Source organism: Narcine bancroftii, chromosome 2 (genome assembly GCF_036971445.1).
Source record: "Narcine bancroftii isolate sNarBan1 chromosome 2, sNarBan1.hap1, whole genome shotgun sequence".
In the NCBI taxonomy this organism is placed as follows: Eukaryota; Metazoa; Chordata; class Chondrichthyes; order Torpediniformes; family Narcinidae; genus Narcine; species Narcine bancroftii.
In genome coordinates, this window is record NC_091470.1 from 197,689,807 (window position 1) to 197,709,189 (window position 19,383).

General features: G+C 46.0%; 1 protein-coding gene across 5 annotated transcripts in view; it reads left to right on the forward strand.

Moving 5' to 3' along the window:
* LOC138754937 (P2R1A-PPP2R2A-interacting phosphatase regulator 1-like) overlaps positions 1-19,383 on the forward strand; it is a 63,738-nt gene that overhangs the window by 22,125 nt on the left and 22,230 nt on the right. For all 5 annotated transcript variants that reach the window (XM_069919975.1, XM_069919973.1, XM_069919972.1 and 2 more), the window contains 3 exons: positions 7,932-7,975; positions 13,657-13,711; positions 16,285-16,383. In XM_069919975.1, the coding sequence (XP_069776076.1) occupies positions 7,932-7,975; positions 13,657-13,711; positions 16,285-16,383 (198 nt within the window). The remainder of the gene's footprint in view (positions 1-7,931; positions 7,976-13,656; positions 13,712-16,284; positions 16,384-19,383) is intronic.

A 19,383-nucleotide genomic window follows, 5' to 3' on the forward strand; every position in this document is an offset into this window, starting at 1 on the left:
TTCTATTGGGAATCCATCCTCTCCTGGTGTCTTATTATTTGGTAATTTTTTTATTATCTCTTGTATTTCTACTATTCCAAATGGCTCTGTTAATTTATTTTGTTCCTCTATTTGTAGTTTTGGTAGTTCAATTTTAGTCAGAAATTCATCTATTTTCCCTTCTTTCCCTTCGTTTTCAGTTCGGTATAATTGTTCATAGAATTCTCTAAAGTTTTCCTTAATTTCTTTTGGATTATATGTAATTTGTTTGTCTTTTTTCCTTGATGCCAATACCATTTTCTTAGCTTGTTCTGTCTTAAGCTGCCATGCTAGGATTTTGTGCGTTTTTTCACCTAGTTCATAATATTTCTGTTTTGTCTTCATTATATTCTTCTCCACCTTATATGTTTGTAGTGTTTCATATTTTATTTTTTTATCCGCCAATTCTCTTTTAGTTGTATCTTCCTTCATTACTAATTATTTTTCTATATTTACTATTTCCCTTTCCAACTGCTCTGTTTCCTGATTATAGTCTTTCTTCATCTTGGTTACATAACTTATTATTTGCCCTCTAATTAATGCTTTCATTGCATCCCATAGTATAAACTTATCTTCCACTGATTCCGTATTTATTTCAAAATACATTTTTATTTGTTTTTCAATAAATTCTCTAAAATCCTGCCTTTTAAGTAACATGGGGTTTAATCTCCATCTATACATTCTTGGAGGGATGTCCTCTAACTTTACTGTCAATATTAAGGGTGAATGGTCCGATAGTATTCTAGCTTTATATTCTGTTTTTCTGACTCTATCTTGCATACGAGCTGATAACAAAAATAGGTCTATTCTTGAATATGTTTTATGTCTAGCCGAGTAATATGAATATTCCTTTTCCTTTGGGTGTTGTTTCCTCCATATATCCAAAAGTTGCATTTCTTCCATCGATTTAATTATAAATTTGGTTACTTTGTTCTTTCTGCTAATTTTTTTCCCAGTTTTGTCCATATTTGAATCCAAATTCAGGTTAAAATACCCTCCTATTAATATGTTCCCTTGCGTATTGTTAGGTCTGCTTTGTTCATGAATGAGTGAGTCAGACACCAGACTGAGTCGAAATCAAGGTTCTTTGTTCTTTATTACCGGATTGTAACACTTGCAACTAACAGTGTTAGTTGGAGAAGGCGCATTCTGCCGTTATTAGCAAGTGGTGTTTTTTATATACCTTAGGATACGTACTTAGTAAATTATCATACCATGACATTGTCCAATGAATAAACTGTTGCTATCCTTCTCTGCTAGTTTCCTGCACATCAATTTGTCATCCCCACTCTTATCTTGAGAGTACAAGGTCACAACTGCATCTTGTTACGGCCCAGCACTGGGTGACTCCTTCTACATTCCCAGCTCATGATGTTTTTACCTAACAATATCTGCTACCTTCAAAAAGATATCTTGCATAAACTTTTGATCTTCTTCGTTAGGTGAATATACATTGAGTAGATTCCAAAACTCCGAATATATCTGACATTTTATCATTACATATCTCCCTGCTGGATCTATTATTTCCTCTTCTATTTTAAATGGCACATTTTTACTAATTAATATAGCTACTCCTCTTGCTTTTGAATTATACGATGCTGCTGTTACGTGTCCTACCCAATCTCTCTTCAATTTCTTGTGCTCCAATTCAGTTAAATGTGTTTCTTGCACAAATGCTATATCAATTTTTTCTTTTTTCAGTAAATTTCGCAGTTTCTTCCTTTTAATTTGGTTATGTATTCCATTAATATTTAAAGTCATATAGTTCAACGTAGCCATTTTATACTTTGTTTATCTTCCCTTTCCGTTTCTCCATCATTACCTTTCCTTCTTATCCATTTCTGTTTTCTTGTTTTAAACCCTTTATAAGACAACATTCCTAAAACATCAAACATTTTCCTTATTCTCCTATTTAAAACTTCTTTAGCCCCAATCTCCCCTTCCCCTCCTGAGTTGTCCTTTATCCCTTGTCGGACAACCACATCTCCCCTCTCCATTTGGATTTGCGAATTCACTCGCAAGCGTCAGCTGATTTTGCAGTGACCGCAACTCCTCCCCACCCAGCCCCCCCCCAGAAAAGATTTCACTTTTCATATGTAACAAAGGTCACTCTTTTAGTTCCCTCCTTATTCCCTCTATTCCATTTCCTTCCCTTATTAATTCTTGTCTATACTATCTATATTTTCCTCTAAATACGGATACATTCATGTATGCACATTGTACATATACACACATATACCTCTTTACCCACATACATATAAATCGTGGTCATTTTTACTCTTATTACATATCTTCATCTCTCTGGTTGTTTTGTCTTCTTTTCTTTGGCTTGGCTTCGCGGACGAAGATTTATGGAGGGGGTAAAAAAAAGTCCACGTCAGCTGCAGGCTCGTTTGTGGCTGACCAGTCCGATGCGGGACAGGCAGACACGATTGCAGCGGTTGCAAGGGAAAATTGGTTGGTTGGGGTTGGGTGTTGGGTTTTTCCTCCTTTGCCTTTTGTCAGTGAGGTGGGCTCTGCGGTCTTCTTCAAAGGAGGCTGCTGCCCGCCAAACTGTGAGGCGCCAAGGTGCACGGTTTGAGGCGTTATCAGCCCACTGGCGGTGGTCAATGTGGCAGGCACCAAGAGATTTCTTTAGGCAGTCCTTGTACCTTTTCTTTGGTGCACCTCTGTCACGGTGGCCAGTGGAGAGCTCGCCATATAATACGATCTTGGGAAGGCGATGGTCCTTCATTCTGGAGACGTGACCCATCCAGCGCAGCTGGATCTTCAGCAGCGTGGACTCGATGCTGTCGACCTCTGCCATCTCGAGTACCTCGACGTTAGGGGTGTGAGCGCTCCAATGGATGTTGAGGATGGAGCGGAGACAACGCTGGTGGAAGCGTTCTAGGAGCCGTAGGTGGTGCCGGTAGAGGACCCATGATTCGGAGCCGAACAGGAGTGTGGGTATGACAACGGCTCTGTATACGAGCAGCAGCGGCCCCGGCCCCGGTCCGGGCGAAGGGTAGACGGCGGCGGCCCCGATCCGGGCAGGAGCAAGGGGGAGACGGCGGCCCCAGTCCGGGCACAGGGAGAGTAGCAGCGGCCCCGGCCCCGGTCCGGGCGAAGGGTAGACGGCGGCGGCCCCGATCCGGGCAGGAGCAAGGGGGAGACTGCGGCCCCAGTCCGGGCACAGGGAGAGCAGCAGCGGCCCCGGCCCCAGTCCGGGCGAAGGGTAAACGGCGGTGGCCCCGATACGGGCAGGAGCAAGGGGGAGACGGCGGCCCCAGTCCGGGCACAGGGAGAGCAGCAGCGGCCCCGGCCCCGGTCCGGGCGAAGGGTAAACGGCGGCGGCCCCGATACGGGCAGGAGCAAGGGGGAGACGGCGGCCCCAGTCCGGGCACAGGGAGAGCAGCAGCGGCCCCGGCCCCGGTCCGGGCGAAGGGTAGACGGCGGCGGCCCCGATCCGGGCAGGAGCAAGGGGGAGACGGCGGCCCCAGTCCGGGCACAGGGAGAGCAGCAGCGGCCCCGGCCCCGGTCCGGGCGAAGGGTAAACGGCGGCGGCCCCGATACGGGCAGGAGCAAGGGGGAGACGGCGGCCCCAGTCCGGGCACAGGGAGAGCAGCAGCGGCCCCGGCCCCGGTCCGGGCGAAGGGTAGACGGCGGCGGCCCCGATACGGGCAGGAGCAAGGGGGAGACGGCGGCCCCGGCCTCGGTCGAGTGAGGCAGGCGGAGGCCCCGGTCCGGACAGGGAGTGGGAGGCGGCGGCCCCAGTCCAGGCACAGGGAGAGCAGCAGCGGCCCCGGCCCCGGTCCGGGCGAAGGGTAGACGGCGGCGGCCCCGATCCGGGCAGGAGCAAGGGGGAGACGGCGGCCCCAGTCCGGGCACAGGGAGAGCAGCAGCGGCCCCGGCCCCGGTCTGGGCGAAGGGTAAACGGCGGCGGCCCCGATACGGGCAGGAGCAAGGGGGAGACGGCGGCCCCAGTCCGGGCACAGGGAGAGCAGCAGCGGCCCCGGCCCCGGTCCGGGCGAAGGGTAGACGGCAGCGGCCCCGATACGGGCAGGTTGTTTTGTAGTTGTTCTGCAAATTTCCTTGCTTCCTCTGGATCCGAGAATAGTTTTTTTTTTCCATAAGATCGTTTTCGATGTATTGAACTCCTTTCTCTTCTTCAGGAGTTCAAAACTTATGTGTCTTTTTAGTTCTCTGTCTTTTGTACTCTCGTTACACGTCTTCATCCCTCAGTCTATTTTGTAATTGTTCTGAAAATTTTCGTGCTTCCTCTGGATCCGAGAATAGTCTGTTTTGTTGTCCTGGAATAAATATTTTCAATACCGCTGGATGCCTTAGTATAAATTTATACCCTTTCTTCCATAAAATCGCCTTTGCTGTATTGAACTCCTTTCTCTTCTTCAGGAGTTCAAAACTTATATCTGGATAAATGAAGATTTTTTTGCCCTTTGTACTCCAGTGGCTTGTTGCCCTCTCTTACTTTTTCCATTGTCTTCTCCAGTACCTTTTCTCTTGTAGTATATCTGAGGAATTTTACTAAAATAGATCTTGGCTTTTGTTGCGGTTGTGGTTTAAAGGCCAATGCTCTATGTGCCCTTTCTATTTCCATTTCTTGCTGTAGTTCTGGACATCCTAGGATCCTGGGGATCCAATCTTTTATAAACTCTCTCATATTCTTGCCTTCTTCATCTTCCTTAAGGCCCACTATCTTTATGTTATTTCTTCTGTTATAATTTTCCATTATATCTATTTTCTGAGCTAACAGTTCTTGTGTCTCTATAACTTTTTTATTAGATTCCTCTAATTTCTTTTTTAAGTCCTCTACCTCCATTTCTACTGCTGCTTCCCGCTCTTCCATCTTGTCCATTCTCTTTCCCATTTCTGTTAAGGTCATATCTATTTTATTCATTTTCTCTTCTGTATTGTTTATTCTTCTTCTTAAATCATTAAATTCTTGCGCTTGCCATTCTTTAAATGACTCCATGTATTCTTTAATAAGAGAAAGTATATCCTTTATCTTGCCTTTCCCTTCTTCTTCTATTTCACTGTACTCTTCCTCTTCTTCTTCCTCTGGGTTGGCCATCTGTTGTTTCTTTGTTGCCCTTTTTTTCTCTTCTTTCTTGTTTCCATTGTCTTCTGTGGTCTCTTCTTGCTGCAGGTGTTCTGCAGCTGTCATTGCCGGCTGTGGAGATCGACTCCCCAGCTGGTCACCCCTCCCGGCGGTATGTTTTTTTGCATGCGCATCGCGCATGCGCGGTTGCACACTTTTACTCGGCTCAGCGAGCCATTTTTGTAGTCCACTTTCTACCGACCTGAGGGAGCGGGTTTCTCTCTCCACCGCGGGCCTCTTCGAACAGGTAAGGCCTTCTCCTCCTTCTTCCGTTGTCTTCTCTTCCTCTCTTCTTACCGTTGATTTCGATTTTTCTTTTTTCGTCGCCATCTTCTTTCCACCTTTATACTCACTTTTCTTTAATTTTTATTTTTGTGCCTTTGTGTTTTCCTTTGTTTTTTCCGACTTTTCTGGAGAGGGCTGGAGTTCACCGTCCGGCCACTACTCCATCACGTGACTCCTCCGGGCAGCATCATCTTGAAGGGTTTTCGTCCTGACTATGTGTTGCTGTCCAAGAATGCTGCCTTACCTGCTGAGTTCCTCCAGTATTGAGTTGCTCCAGTTTTACCTGGACATTGTCACCATTGTATAGAAGGTATTGCAAAAATTCAGGCCGTTTTGTCCAACGGATTGCTGGCATTTATGCAGCATACCAGCCCCTCCCATTAAATAATTTTGCCTCATCAGTGTACCTTTTATTTCTCCCTCATCAACTTAATTAGCTTCCATTAGGGCGGCACAGTCAGTGAAGCAGTAGCACAAAGCTATTACAGTGCCAGCAATGTGAGTTTGAATCCGGCACTGTCTGTAAGGAGCTTGTACATTCTCCCCGTGTCTCCATGGGTTTCCTCCGGGTGCTCCGGTTCTTCCCACCCTCCAAAATGGTTAATCGGGCAGCATGGATTAAAATGGCCGCGAATGGCTTCTACTGAGTTGTAAATAATTTTAAATGCAAGCTTTTCATACCACCCCATCGCTTGACATGTGTCGTGAGAATTGATCCTGCCTCTCAGATATTGATCTGTTTTTTTTTTATATAGTGTTACCAGCAAAATATTTTGCATCATGAAAATGACTGACTCCAAACTTGTGACACCTCAGAATACAAATGTCCATTGTTAATTCTGATGGCTGCCTTGCTCCAAAATAAGCACCACTGTTCTGTCAAGCCAACCACACAAGACAAAATCCTGCCAAGGTTGAGGTTGTGATTGATTGGATATGCACACAGAGCCAAAGTTTTTTTTTTCCCCTTCATTCTCATACCATATGTTCTCCTGTAATAGTTGATCTTGTTTAAAAGTCGGCCCCGCCCACCCCTCCCCCTTATTTTGGCCCCGACTGCCCGCCTATCAAGGCTCCCAAGGTCCTGACTGCAGATCCTCATCCCGGCAGCCTGCCCATCCAAGCTCCCGACACCCAGGCTGCCTACCCATCTGAATTCTCAATGCTACGACCCCGAACCCTTGCCTCGGCCACCCCTCATCGAAGCTTCTGACTCCCCAATTGCCCCCCCAATCTGAGCTCTCGACTTCCCAATCGCACCCCCCCCATCTGGGTTCCTGACGTCCTGTCCATGGATCCTTGCCTCAGCCACCCGTCCGTTTGAGCTCCCAATGCCCTGAAAGATACAGGCACTTACCGCAATCAAAAGTAGTATCTGTGTAAAAGTTGAACCCTTCCCCACCACCCCCAAATTGGTCCCCAAAACTTGACTATTACAGGAGCATATATATTGTCCTGGGTAAACTTGTACCTCTCACTTTGTTTGTTTTAGATTGGTCACAGTGTTTGAGCTACCGAAAGAAAACAAACACACACACCGAGAGCACTTAAGTTTATACAAATCTTTATTACTAAAGCTGAATTCAAACTACAATATGCAAGCCCTTCCCAATTATACTTATCAACGTCTGGACTGGTCCCAACTGCTGAAGCGAGGCAACGACTGTACACTTGTAGTAGGTTGTCTGGGTGTAGCAGCTTCTCCACCTCCCCCGACCGGGACGTTGGTTGGAGTCTAGAAGTTGTTCTTCTTGCTGAGAGATGTTGCCACCTCTCGGAGAGTCTCAAACTTCAGCAGTGAGACCATGGCTTATATTACCCAAAAATTGTTTACACATAGCTTATCTCTGAATAAATGATTTAATTACAAGGTCTCCTGACAAGTCTGCGACCAACAAAAGACAACTGCATCTCTGGGCCTCATGGTGGAAATTAGATAATGTCTACTGATTATTCAACTGCATCCTGGGCCCCATAGTGTAAATTAGATAATGTCTACTAATTTATATGCATCCTGGGCTTCATGGTGTAAATTAGATTATGTATTCCGATTCAACTGCATCCCTGGGCCCCATGGTGGAATTTTCTGATTCACATGTATACATTCTTGCATAAGCTGGTCTAAATCCTCCATTACATATGGTAACACTGATGTCTATGTCCATTTTCTAATTGTTCCACATCAAACAAGTTCAGAGTTAACCGTGTCAGTGGCTCTGGAGTTGTATAGAGACCTGACACAGGAAGTGTGGTGAATTTCCTTCAAAGATCACCTGGTGGGTTTTTACCAGCAGTTTAGCAGCTTCCCAATTGCAATATCTGAGATTAATTCCACTCAAATTGATTTATTTCCCGGACTTAAAATTCACCCCCCCAAATGCAGACTCTCGTTGAGGGATCCAGAACTCTGGTTCAGTAACTTGACGAACATGCTACTGTAGTTGATCTGGTTGCTGCCTTGTGCCATTGACCAAGGTTGCAGCTGAACATTATGCACAGAAATGAAATTGATTCCTCTTTTACTTTTCAGGAAGAGAGCATGGATGTAATGAATCGAGAGACTGCACATGAGAGGTGAGCTTAACAACGGGTCCAGTTCATTTATTCCAGGTGGTAGAACTTTGTACCTAACCCCTCTGGCTTTTTATCTGTCCGTCTTGACCATATTGAGCGACCAGGTGATATCAAACAACACAGAAGACTATTCAACTTGTCAAACTTTGTGCTGGCTCTTTGAATGAGCTCATCACGTAAACAATTTTCTTCTTCACAGATGTCCATTTATCTCCCCTCCCTGCTCCCATTGTTCTTTTAGGCTGTCCATTCTAGACCACAGCAACTCAGAAGTTTGCATAAAACCACCTCAAATGTTGGTGGGCACCTCTTGGGGGGCGGGGGAGGTGGTGGAGGAGAATAGTTTACCTCGTCTATGCTCCTGGGCGCCAATGTCTCCTAGGATCTGTCTTGGGGCCTTCATGTCGATGCAATCATAAAGAAGGCTTGCCAGCGACCACACTTCATGAGGAATTCGGCAAGATTTGGTATGTCACCAAAGACTTGCAGAAATTTCTACAGCTATATTGTGGAGAGCATTCTTTTAAAAAAAATATTTTTATTGGAATTTAACAAAAACCCTTTACACAAGGTATATTAATGAAAACGTGTATCATATACATGTCACATATCAATTAGGTATAACCATAATTATTACATAACTTATCATCAAATTCTATAATTAAACAATTAAATCATAACTGGTATGTTAAAAAATAATATTGAATGCAAAATCATAAATGTAAATGCCCTTATATAAGATATTTTGTACTTCTTTGATGTGATCATGTGGTTCTGTGATATGATCAATTATCTTTAATTTAAACCACCCCTTTGCTTATTTGTCTTAATAATGAAAAAAGAAAAAAAAATTGTATCCCTACTAATCTACCCCCTCCCTCTAAAGAAGGTTATCTGATATATTGTAAATATGAATAGAATAACAGCCCCCGACGGGGAATCCCCTGAGCATCCACACCACTTAAATCCTCAGATTATGTTCATAATCTACGAGAACATTCTGTCCAGTTGCATCACTCTCTGTCTGGTACAAAGGTGCCAATGAACAGGACAAGAAAAAAAACTCCAGAGGGTTGTTAACTTGGCTTGCACCATCACAGGCACCAGACTCCATCGAAGACATCTACATGAGGCACTGTCTTAAAAAAGCAGCCTCTATCCTCAAGGACCCTCACCAGCAAGACTACGCCCTCTTCACTTTGCTGCCATCAGGAAGGGGGGGGGGGGGTCCAGGAGCCTGAAGGCGAGTGCTTGGTGGCACAAGGACAGCTTCTTCCCCTTGCCCATTTGAATGGACAGTGAACCACAGACATTACCTCACTTTCTCCTATTTTCTTGCACCATTTATTAATTTTTAAAATGTAATTTATAACAATATTTCCACTGATGCTGGTGCAAAACAACAAATTTCATGACATCTTCATCACAATAAATTTGATAAGCCACCTATACTTGAGGAGGAAAATCCCAGACTCGCTTTATAACTCAAATCCTCGTAACATCTTCGTTAATCTTTTCTGCACCTTTTGCAGTTTCCTGACATCCTTCCTGTAACTACGTGTCCAGAACTCCTCAAGATATAGAGATGCGTTTCTCAATTGTATTACTGCTTTTCATGTCTCCCTGTAGACGTCCCAAGTAGCTCATTGCCAATACAGCTTGAACCTCTTAAATTTAGAAACTCCTGTGGTCTGTCACACGCCATTGGTACTAATTCCTTACAAACCGCGCGGGATTCAGTCCCATTTGCAGGCGCTGTAAAGGCTTTGCGCTATCTGCGATTTGTGATATGTTTGATCCTCTTAGCCCAGAAAATGAGTGATTGAGGGATCAACTGCACATTTGATGGCTATTTTCTGTGCATTTTCTATTTTCTGGCATTTTCCATGGTCCAGCAATGGCCAGGCCCCAACATTGCCAGATTAAAGAAGTTCGATCTTATTTTTGAAGTTTCTTTTCAATTGGAATTTAGGAAACCAACAGGACAGCACAGTCCTTTTGGCCCATAGTGTTGTCCCAACATTATAACAGAGTTTTAAATTTTAAATTTAATGAAAAAAAAATTTGGACAGCACGGGAACAGGCCATTTCAGCCCACGAGCCTGTACTGCCCAATTGACCCCCAGTAAGTTTTGAAGGGTGAGAAGAAAACAGGACTCCCCCACCACACCCCCCCCCCCCGCGGGAAAACCCATACAGACATGGGGAGAATGTATATTAAAGACAGCGCAGGATTCCAACCCTGGTCACAATTGCTGGTGCTGTAAAGGTGTTGTGCTAACTATGCCACCCTACCGATAATTTGCACAAAGCAACATCCCACAATATCAATGTGATATGAGCAGATGTGTTTTAATGTTGATTGAGCAACAAATACAAGGAGAGAACTCACAAACTCTTCTTCAAAGTGATAACTGCAAGGTTCTTTTTTTTGCATCCACCAAGTGTTTGATGTCCATTCCAGCAGAGGAATGAAGCAGTCCCCACGGCTTTAGTCAGAGAGAGAGATGAACCTCTGAAATTTGCTGCCACAGGCTAATAAGGAGGCCAGGTTGTTGGGTGTATTTAAGGCAGAAATCGAGAGGTTTCTAAATAGTTAGGATATCAAAGGTTATGGGGAGAAGGCAGGGGGAGTGGGCCTGAGTGGGAGAATGGATCAGCTCAGGACTGAATGGCGGAGCTGCCTCAGCAAGTTAAATGGCCTGCTCCTCTTTTCTTATGGGACCCCTTCTTTCAGAGCAGCCCTCTTTCACTGCTGCCCCTCTGACTTTGCATAACTTTTCCAGTAGCTTGCCGGGTTTTCAGCCAAGATTTTCAAGGGCGGCACGGTTTGCTTGACGCTATACAGGTTTGAATCCGGAGTTCATACTTTTGCCTTGTAACGTGCATGAGTTTCCTTCAGGCGCTCCAGCTTCCTTCCACCTTTCAAAATATCCGGTGGTTCGGGGGTGGGGGGGTGGTAGGAAGGGTGTTGTCGGTTAATAGGGATATTTGGATGGCAGAGGTTTTTGGGTTGGAAGGGCATGTTACTCTGCTATATGTTTAAATTTAATTTTTAAAAAAATTGTGCTTGGGAACCACAAATCTGTCCGAGGCGAGAAAGGGCAACCACCGTGGAATTTCAAGAAGCAGTGTTTGCAGTTGCGTGAGTGGAGATTCCCCACCCTGTGGGAAAAGCATTTCCTCCTCATCTCTGTCCTAAATCTACTACCCTGAATCTTGAGGCTGTGACCCCTCGTTCTGATAGCCCCCACTAATGAAAGCAACTTACCTACCTCTGCCCAAGTCTTTCTTGAAAACTGGAAAAAAAATAGGCAGATGGGGAAAAAAAAGCCAATATTCGAACTATTCAGCAAACCAAACAGGTTCTGTGGTGGGAGGGGAGGGAGAAAAGAGAGTTTAGGGGCGGTACGGTTACCGTAGTATTTAGCGCTACTCTATCAAAGTGCCTATCTCGGTTGCACCATTTCATCGGATGCAAGGGTTGACAACGAGATAGACAACAGACTCGCCAAGGCAAATAGCGCCTTTGGAAGACTACACAAAAGAGTCTGGAAAAACAACCAACTGAAAAACTTTACAAAGATTAGCGTATACAGAGCCGTTGTCATACCCACACTCCTGTGCGGCTCCGAATCATGGGTCCTCTACCGGCATCACCTACGGCTCCTAGAACGCTTCCACCAGCGTTGTCTCCGCTCCAACCTCAACATTCATTGGAGCGACTTCATCCCTAACATCGAAGTACTCGAGATGGCAGAGGCCGACAGCATCGAATCCACACTGCTGAGGATCCAACTGCGCTGGGTAGGTCACGTCTCCAGAATGGAGGACCATCGCCTTCCCAAGATTGTGTTATATGGCGAGCTCTCCACTGGCCACCGTGACACAAGTGCACCAAAGAAGAGGTACAAGGACTGCCTAAAGAAATCTCTTGGTGCCTGCCACATTGACCACCGCCAGTGGGGTGATATCGCCTCAAACCATGCATCTTGGCGCCTCACAGTTCGGCGGGCAGCAACCTCCTTTGAAGAGGACCTCAGAGCCTACCTCACTGACAAAAGACAAAGGAGGAAAAACCCAACCCCAACCAACCAATTTTCCCCTGCAACCACTGCAACCGTGTCTGCCTGTCCCGCATCGGACTTGTCAGCCACAAACGAGCCTGCAGCTGATGTGGACATTTACCCCTTCATAAATCTTCGTCTGTGAAGCCAAGCCAAAGAAAGATCAAAGTGCCATTGGCCTTGGTTTGAACCCGGCGCTGTCTGTAAGGAGTTTATACCTTCTCGAGTCTGTGTGGGTTAGTAAAGCAGGTGCTCCAGTTTCCTCCCACCTTTCAAGCATAAAGGGATTGTAGGATAATTGGGCAGAATGGGCTTGTCAGCCAGAAAGGCCCTTTACCGTGGTGTGTGTTTAAATTTAAAAAATTTAAAATAAAAAAAGAAACATTTCAAAGTTCAAATTTATTGTCAGAGAAGATGCACAACATGCAGGTCAATTTCCTTTCATCTGAACTGGGAAAATTCAGAAAATGGATTTATAAAGAGAGGTAGAGATCATATTGCATCTTCCACTCTTCTGTGTTTCTGTATATAACATGCAGAGTAGTGAACTTGAAACGTTGTTTCTCTCCGCCGACGCTGCCTGACTTGCCGAGTATTTCTATTTTTTGTTGTTGCTTCTATTCCATTTTAGAAAACAGCTGTGAGTGCAAAGCTTCTTCCTCCCAATTATTTCCCCCCTCCCACCTCACCTTCCGTATCCCGCTTGTCGTTCTGAAGTGTGGGGGGGGCACGGTTTGCCCGGCCCGGTTTTGAATCAGCCGTTGTTTGTAAGGAGTTTGTACGTTCTCTCAATGCCTGCGTGGGTTTCCCCCGGGGGGCTCCAGTTTCCTCCCACCCACCAAAAACATTGGGGGGGGGGTTGGTTATAGGTTAATTGAGGACACAGGTTTGTGGGCTGGAAGTTCAAACTTCAGATTTACTGTCAGAGTACATGTATGACATCACCTACAACCCTGAGATTCTTCTTTTCTGAGGGTCAGGAAAAATCACCACTTATTGGTGGAGCAAAAAAGAATTGTACTCTGGAAGAGATACGTGTACAAAAGAGAGAAATATAAACAAGAAGGACGAGTGATACATAAAATAAATATTCATTAATAAATAATGTACAAACCAGGAGTCCTTAAATGAGTCTCTAAGTCTTTAGGATGGTGGCAGCGTGCAACTGTTCCTGAACCTATGGCACCTAGACTGCTGCCATCAGGGAGAACAAAACGTGTACCTGGTGGTGTGGATCCTTGATGATCGCTGCTGTTCCTGTAGATGTTCTCAACCATGCCTGTGATGTTCTGGGCTGTGTCCACTACCTTGTGGAAGGCTTCCCACTCACCTCCATGTTTAAATTAAAAGTTTTTTTTTAAAAATGACTACGTGGGAAGCATTCTGGAGCTCGGAACCATGTGGTCGAGCTCCACTGAGGATGTTCTGAACTGCAATGGATCCTCACAATGTGCTGCTGGAAGTGGAAAATGATCAGGTTTTCCTTGTCACTGGCTGAAATGAGCCTTGTGTGTGTTGCCTTGTGAGGAGGGGGAAATCCTTTGTGAACTAAAGGAGGGGGTGGAGAGTGCTGTTCTGATGACTAATCTGTCTTCTCATTTCTCCTTTGTGAAGAGGGATACACACCGCCATGCAGATGAGCTGCTCGTGGGAGGATAGCTTTTCACTGGTGAGTACTTAACTAGGCTAAATAAATCTCTGAGACTTAAAGTTGGTGTAGCGGTTAGCCCAACGCTGTTACAGCGCCAGCGAAGGGGGTTCGAATCCCACACTGTCTAAGGAGTTTGTACGTTCTCCCAGTGTCTGAGTGGGTTTTTCCCAGGGGCTCCAGTTTTCTCCCACCATTTGAAATGTACCGAGGATTGTAGGTCAATTGGGCTTGTGGGCCAAGGTGGCCTGTTACCATGCTGTACATCTAAATTTTAAAAATTTAGGAAAAAACAATGTGCAACTCTTAGGATTTTAAATTCACATATTCTGTGACTGCAGATATAACGTAATGCATCTCAGGTGGGTGAAAACTGGGGAAGATGGGCCTTCCTCTTTCATTTTGGACACTTTAATTTGAGTAGCAAGATCTTGAGGTCAAGGACCTGTGGGGAGAGTTCCCAGCAAGTCTGAACGTGTGTGCCTGGCTGAGGGGTGACGCAGAATAATGCTGGGTTCTTTGATCTGTTTCGTGAATTAGTAGATATTCATAAACTGGAGTGAACCAAAAGTTTAAAACTGAGACGTGGGGGAATTTCTTTTGCCAGAGAGTGGTCATACTTTGGAATTTGCTACCATGGGCGGCTGTGGAGGCCATGTCGTTGGGTGAATTTAAGGCAGAGGTTGATAGGTATCTGAATAGTCGGGGTATCAAGGGTTACGGGATATCTTAATGGCCTTTTCCAATTGATACAGACGGATCATTTTAAAATATTATGTTTTACTTTTACTGTTTCCCATTGCTTATTGCCCTGGGAAGATGGTAATGAAAAGATTGAGGGGAGATCTTATAAACATAAAATTCTGAAAGGAATACATAAGGTAGAAACAGGGAGGTGATTTCCACTGGCAGGTGAGACTTGAATTAGAGAGCGTAGCCTCAAGATTGAGGGGAGTAGATGTCAGACAAAGATGAGGAAGAGCTTCTTCTCCAAGAGTGTGGTGAATCTGGAACACTCTGCCCAGTGAAACAGTGCAGGCTGCTTCAATGCACGTATTTAAGACATAGATAGGTTTTTGTATTGGAGGGGAAGTAAGGGTTATGGGAAGAGGTGGGAGAGTGGATTGGAGTCCATGGCCAGACGATCTTACTGAATGGTGGAGCAAGGTTGATGAACCACTCCCATTTCATAAGTTCTTGTTCATTTCCAAACGACCTAACCTGCACTCCTCAGCTCGTGGAAACTTCCCTGCTTGTTAAGTCCCTTAACGATCTATATTTTGTTGCTTTCAATGAGATCCAATCCCTTAAAATCCTTGGACACTAAATTTAGCTCCAACATAACGGGTTAGCTCAACCCTGTTACTACGCCAGCGACTGGCTTCAAATTCAACACTCTCTTTAAGGAGTTTGTACGTTCTCCCCGTGTCTGTGTGGGTTTCCTCCCACCCTTAAAAACATACGGTGTTTGTAGGTCATTTGGGGTATTTTGGTGGCACAGGCTCATGGGCCGGAAGGGCCGGTTACCATCTAAATTTTAAAATAAACAGGAGCGTGAAAGATGTACAAGTTGACATATGGTCTCTCCATAACTTGGTTCTTTCTTAGCCCAGTGGGGTTTGCGTTGCAGTAGGTACCTTGGGACCTCACTGGGAAATGGCTTCACTGGCTGGCCATCATATTTGGGTTTCCCAACTCCCTTGAATAATCTTGAAGTCTCTGGATCAAGATTAATGATTCCTTTATTGCCACGCAATCATACAGAACATGTAATATTATACAAAATTGCCTTCTGCTTGCCATAAGGCAGACAAAGAATCGCCATCAGTGTTGCCCGGCACCCCTTACAGTAATAGTGAAAGAGAATCCCTTCAGAGACTCTGAGTGTCCGTGGATTCACCTCCAGCGCTCCCACAGCCGCACAGACCCCTGCTCAATCCTTCGGCACCCCAAGCTCCAGATCCAAATCTCTGACACAATCACCAGGAAACCTTCAGCGCTCAAGGCCCTTTGGGAGCCCTTCTTTCCTTCTGCATCCTCTTGAATCCCAGCTCCGATACCTGGTTTGCATGAGGCAGTCTCCAGCAGCCCATGCAGATTCCCTGACCACAAGTTGCCCGCAGCTCAGGTGGGTCCTTCAGCCGCTGAGCCCCTCACTGGTCTGCTGCTGTGAAGGCTCATCCTTCCCCTTCTCAACAGGGGATGTTCTCCTGTTTTCTGGTGCCCTGTGCTGCTCTCCCTTAGTCTGCAATTCCCCGTGGCCACTGCCGAACAGAGGTGCTGAAATCTTGGGCACATACCCCACGGTTTTAGGATTTTAAAATTAAAACATTGGCTCCTTTAACAGGCCGTTTAAAACCTGTATGGAGCCGTCGGCATGAGGACTGGCCAGTTGAACCCTTCAGAGCAGCGCCAGCTCCCCATTCTCCCGCATCCGTGACAGCGCTGCATTTCACTTGAATCTAGACAGTGATGGAAACTCTGTAAATCAAATTAAATTGCAGATTCAGACTTTTTTTTTGTTCATGTATTGAGTGGATCTGTTTGTAAGGGTGTTCAAACTATTTACCTGGGCCTAATCTTTGTTCCTGCAGTGTGACCAGATGGCGACTGCTGAGCACGGGGACCGGGTCCTGACGCTCCAGAGGGACGATAGTTTCCCCCTCGCCCCTTCCCCAACACGGATTGGCAAGGTAGGGAAAGCTGTACTTGTCGGTGATGCCTGGTGTGAGATTTGCTCCCTCAAAACACCTTCTTGAAAACTCTTTTGATTGTTATCTTTGTACAAGTGGGAGGGAGAAAGATTGTGGATGAAGGGAGCTTTAATGGAGCCCACTGGGCCATTTTCACTTTCTATGACTCGTTAATAAGGTCAAATTCAAGTTTATTACCATCCCGACGAAACAACATTCTCCAGTCTTGGTGCAAAGCATGCAGACACACAACCAGACATTACACACACACATACAGACAGACAATATATATGCATATATATATATATATATATATATATATATATAAAATAAATATTGTTAAATAAATGGTAGAATCTTGGACGGTCAGTGTGAGCAGTTCCTTTGGTCGTTCACTATTCTCACTGCCCGCGGGAAGGGGAAGCTGTTCCTCAGCCTGGTGGTGCTGGCTTTGATCCTCCTGTATGTCTCCCCCGACAGGAGCAGCTGAAAGATTCTTCTTTATGAAGCATGATAGGCTGCAGACGCTGTGATTGGACTTCTGTGTGAAAGATTCGGGGTGGAAAGGGTCCTCTACAATTTTCAGACTGTGATCCTTTCTGCTGTTGATGGTGGTAGGGGGGCGGGGGAAGGAGAGACTTCAGTGATCCTCACAATTCTGAAGCAGTTGATTTTGATAATCATTCAGTGGAGGTGAGAAACACTTTGAAGAATTGGTGATACTGTGCTGATGAGGATTTTGGACCGATGTAGTGCCTTGTGTCCTCATGACATCCAGAGAAGCTCAACGTTTGGCTTGTTTGGGGAAGGGGCGAGGGGGAAACTATCCATGTACTCACTGTACATGGACAACCAGAAGAAGCAATGTTTCTCTGGACCAGTGTGCACACAATAGAGAGTATATTGGGGCAGCATGGTTGGCAAAGCAGTTAATGCAACGCTGCTACAGCGATTGGAACCTGGGTTCGAATCCCGCACCGTCAGTTTTGAGTTTGTACGTTCTCCCTGTGTCTGCGTGGGTTTTCCCCGGTTTCTTCCCACTGTTCAAAACGTACCGGGGGTGTAGGTTAATTGGGAACTCATGGGCCGAAAGGGCCTGTTACCGTGTTGTATGTCTAAATTTTTTTTATAATTTAATAATAATGACATGTACATAAAGAAAAAAATTCAACATACAAACATTTCAGGATGATTTACTCCATTACAGGACACTGTTCATCAATCTCACAGCCTGTCTAAAGAAGTCCACTCACAGCGTCTGCAGCCTATTGTGTTTCACAAAGTAGTGTCCCAGCCTGGGAGTCCTGACTTTCAGAGTTCAAAGAGCATTCATAACATCACATACAACCCTGAGATTCTGCGACAGACAGAATTTCTACATGTCAGCCGTACAAGAAGCTGTAACTCGAGAAAAGACGTTTACAAAGAAATAAATGTAAACAAATTGTGCAATAAGACAATAAATATTCAATAATCAAGAATGTGCAAAGTTAAGAGTCCTGAGGGTGTAGTGTAGGGGTCTGATGGTGAACCAGGTGGTGCGAATCTTGTGGCACCTGTATCTCTTTCCTGATGGCAGCAGCGACAACAGGGTGGTGTGTGTCCTTGATGATTGCTGCCGCTCTCCGACGGCAACGTTCCCCTTAGATTTTCTGGTTGGTGGGCACAATTTTGCCTGTGATGTACTGGGCTGTGCCCACTACCTTTTGCTGGGCTTTCCATTCAGAGTCATTGATGTGCCTATAGCAAGCTGTGATGTCCCTGAATTGTGTACAAGTCTCCCTCTTTTAATATTTATATTTCTTTTCTTTGGCTTGGCTTCGCGGACGAAGATTTATGGAGGGGGTAAAAGTCCACGTCAGCTGCAGGCTCATTTGTGGCTGACAAGTCCGATGCGGGACAGGCAGACACGGTTGCAGCGGCTGCAGGGGAAAATTGGTTGGTTGGTTGGGGATGGGTGTTGGGTTTTTCCTCCTTTGCCTTTTGTCAGTGAGGTGGGCTCTGCGGTCTTCTTCAAAGGAGGTTGCTGCCCGCCAAACTGTGAGGCGCCAAGATGCACGGTTTGAGGCGATATCAGCCCACTGGCGGTGGTCAATGTGGCAGGCACCAAGAGATTTCTTTAGGCAGTCCTTGTACCTTTTCTTTGGTGCACCTCTGTCACGGTGGCCAGTGGAGAGCTCGCCATATAACACGATCTTGGGAAGGCGATGGTCCTCCATTCTGGAGACGTGACCCACCCAGCGCAGCTGGATCTTCAGCAGCGTGGACTCGATGCTGTCGACCTCTGCCATCTCGAGTACTTCGACGTTAGGGATGAAAGCGCTCCAATGGATGTTGAGGATGGAGCGGAGACAACGCTGGTGGAAGCGTTCTAGGAGCCGTAGGTGATGCCGGTAGAGGACCCATGATTCGGAGCCGAACAGGAGTGTGGGTATGACAACGGCTCTGTATACGCTTATCTTTGTGAGGTTTTTCAGTTGGTTGTTTTTCCAGGCTCTTTTGTGTAGTCTTCCAAAGGCGCTATTTGCCTTGGCGAGTCTGTTGTCTATCTCATTGTCGATCCTTGCATCTGATGAAATGGTGCAGCCGAGATAGGTAAACTGGTTGACCGTTATGAGTTTTGTGTGCCCGATGGAGATGTGGGGGGGCTGGTAGTCATGGTGGGGAGCTGGCTGATGGAGGACCTCAGTTTTCCTCAGGCTGACTTCCAGGCCAAACACTTTGGCAGTTTCGGACCGACTTAGGAGGGGAGGCAGACCCCTCCAGCCTGGGTAAGAAACCTGCATAGGAGAAGGCCACTCCGATATAAAACCTACGACCCAAGGACCTCGCTGCCACGTCCCAGCTTGCTCGGCCACGGCACATGAACCATGGGTGTAAAGGGTGGGGCCAGTACTGCGCGCACTGCACTCCACCTAAAAGCTCCTTTGCGCAGGCCCGAGGACAGGTCCACGTCCTCCCCCTCCACGTCCTCCCCCTCCACGTCCTCCCCCTCCACGT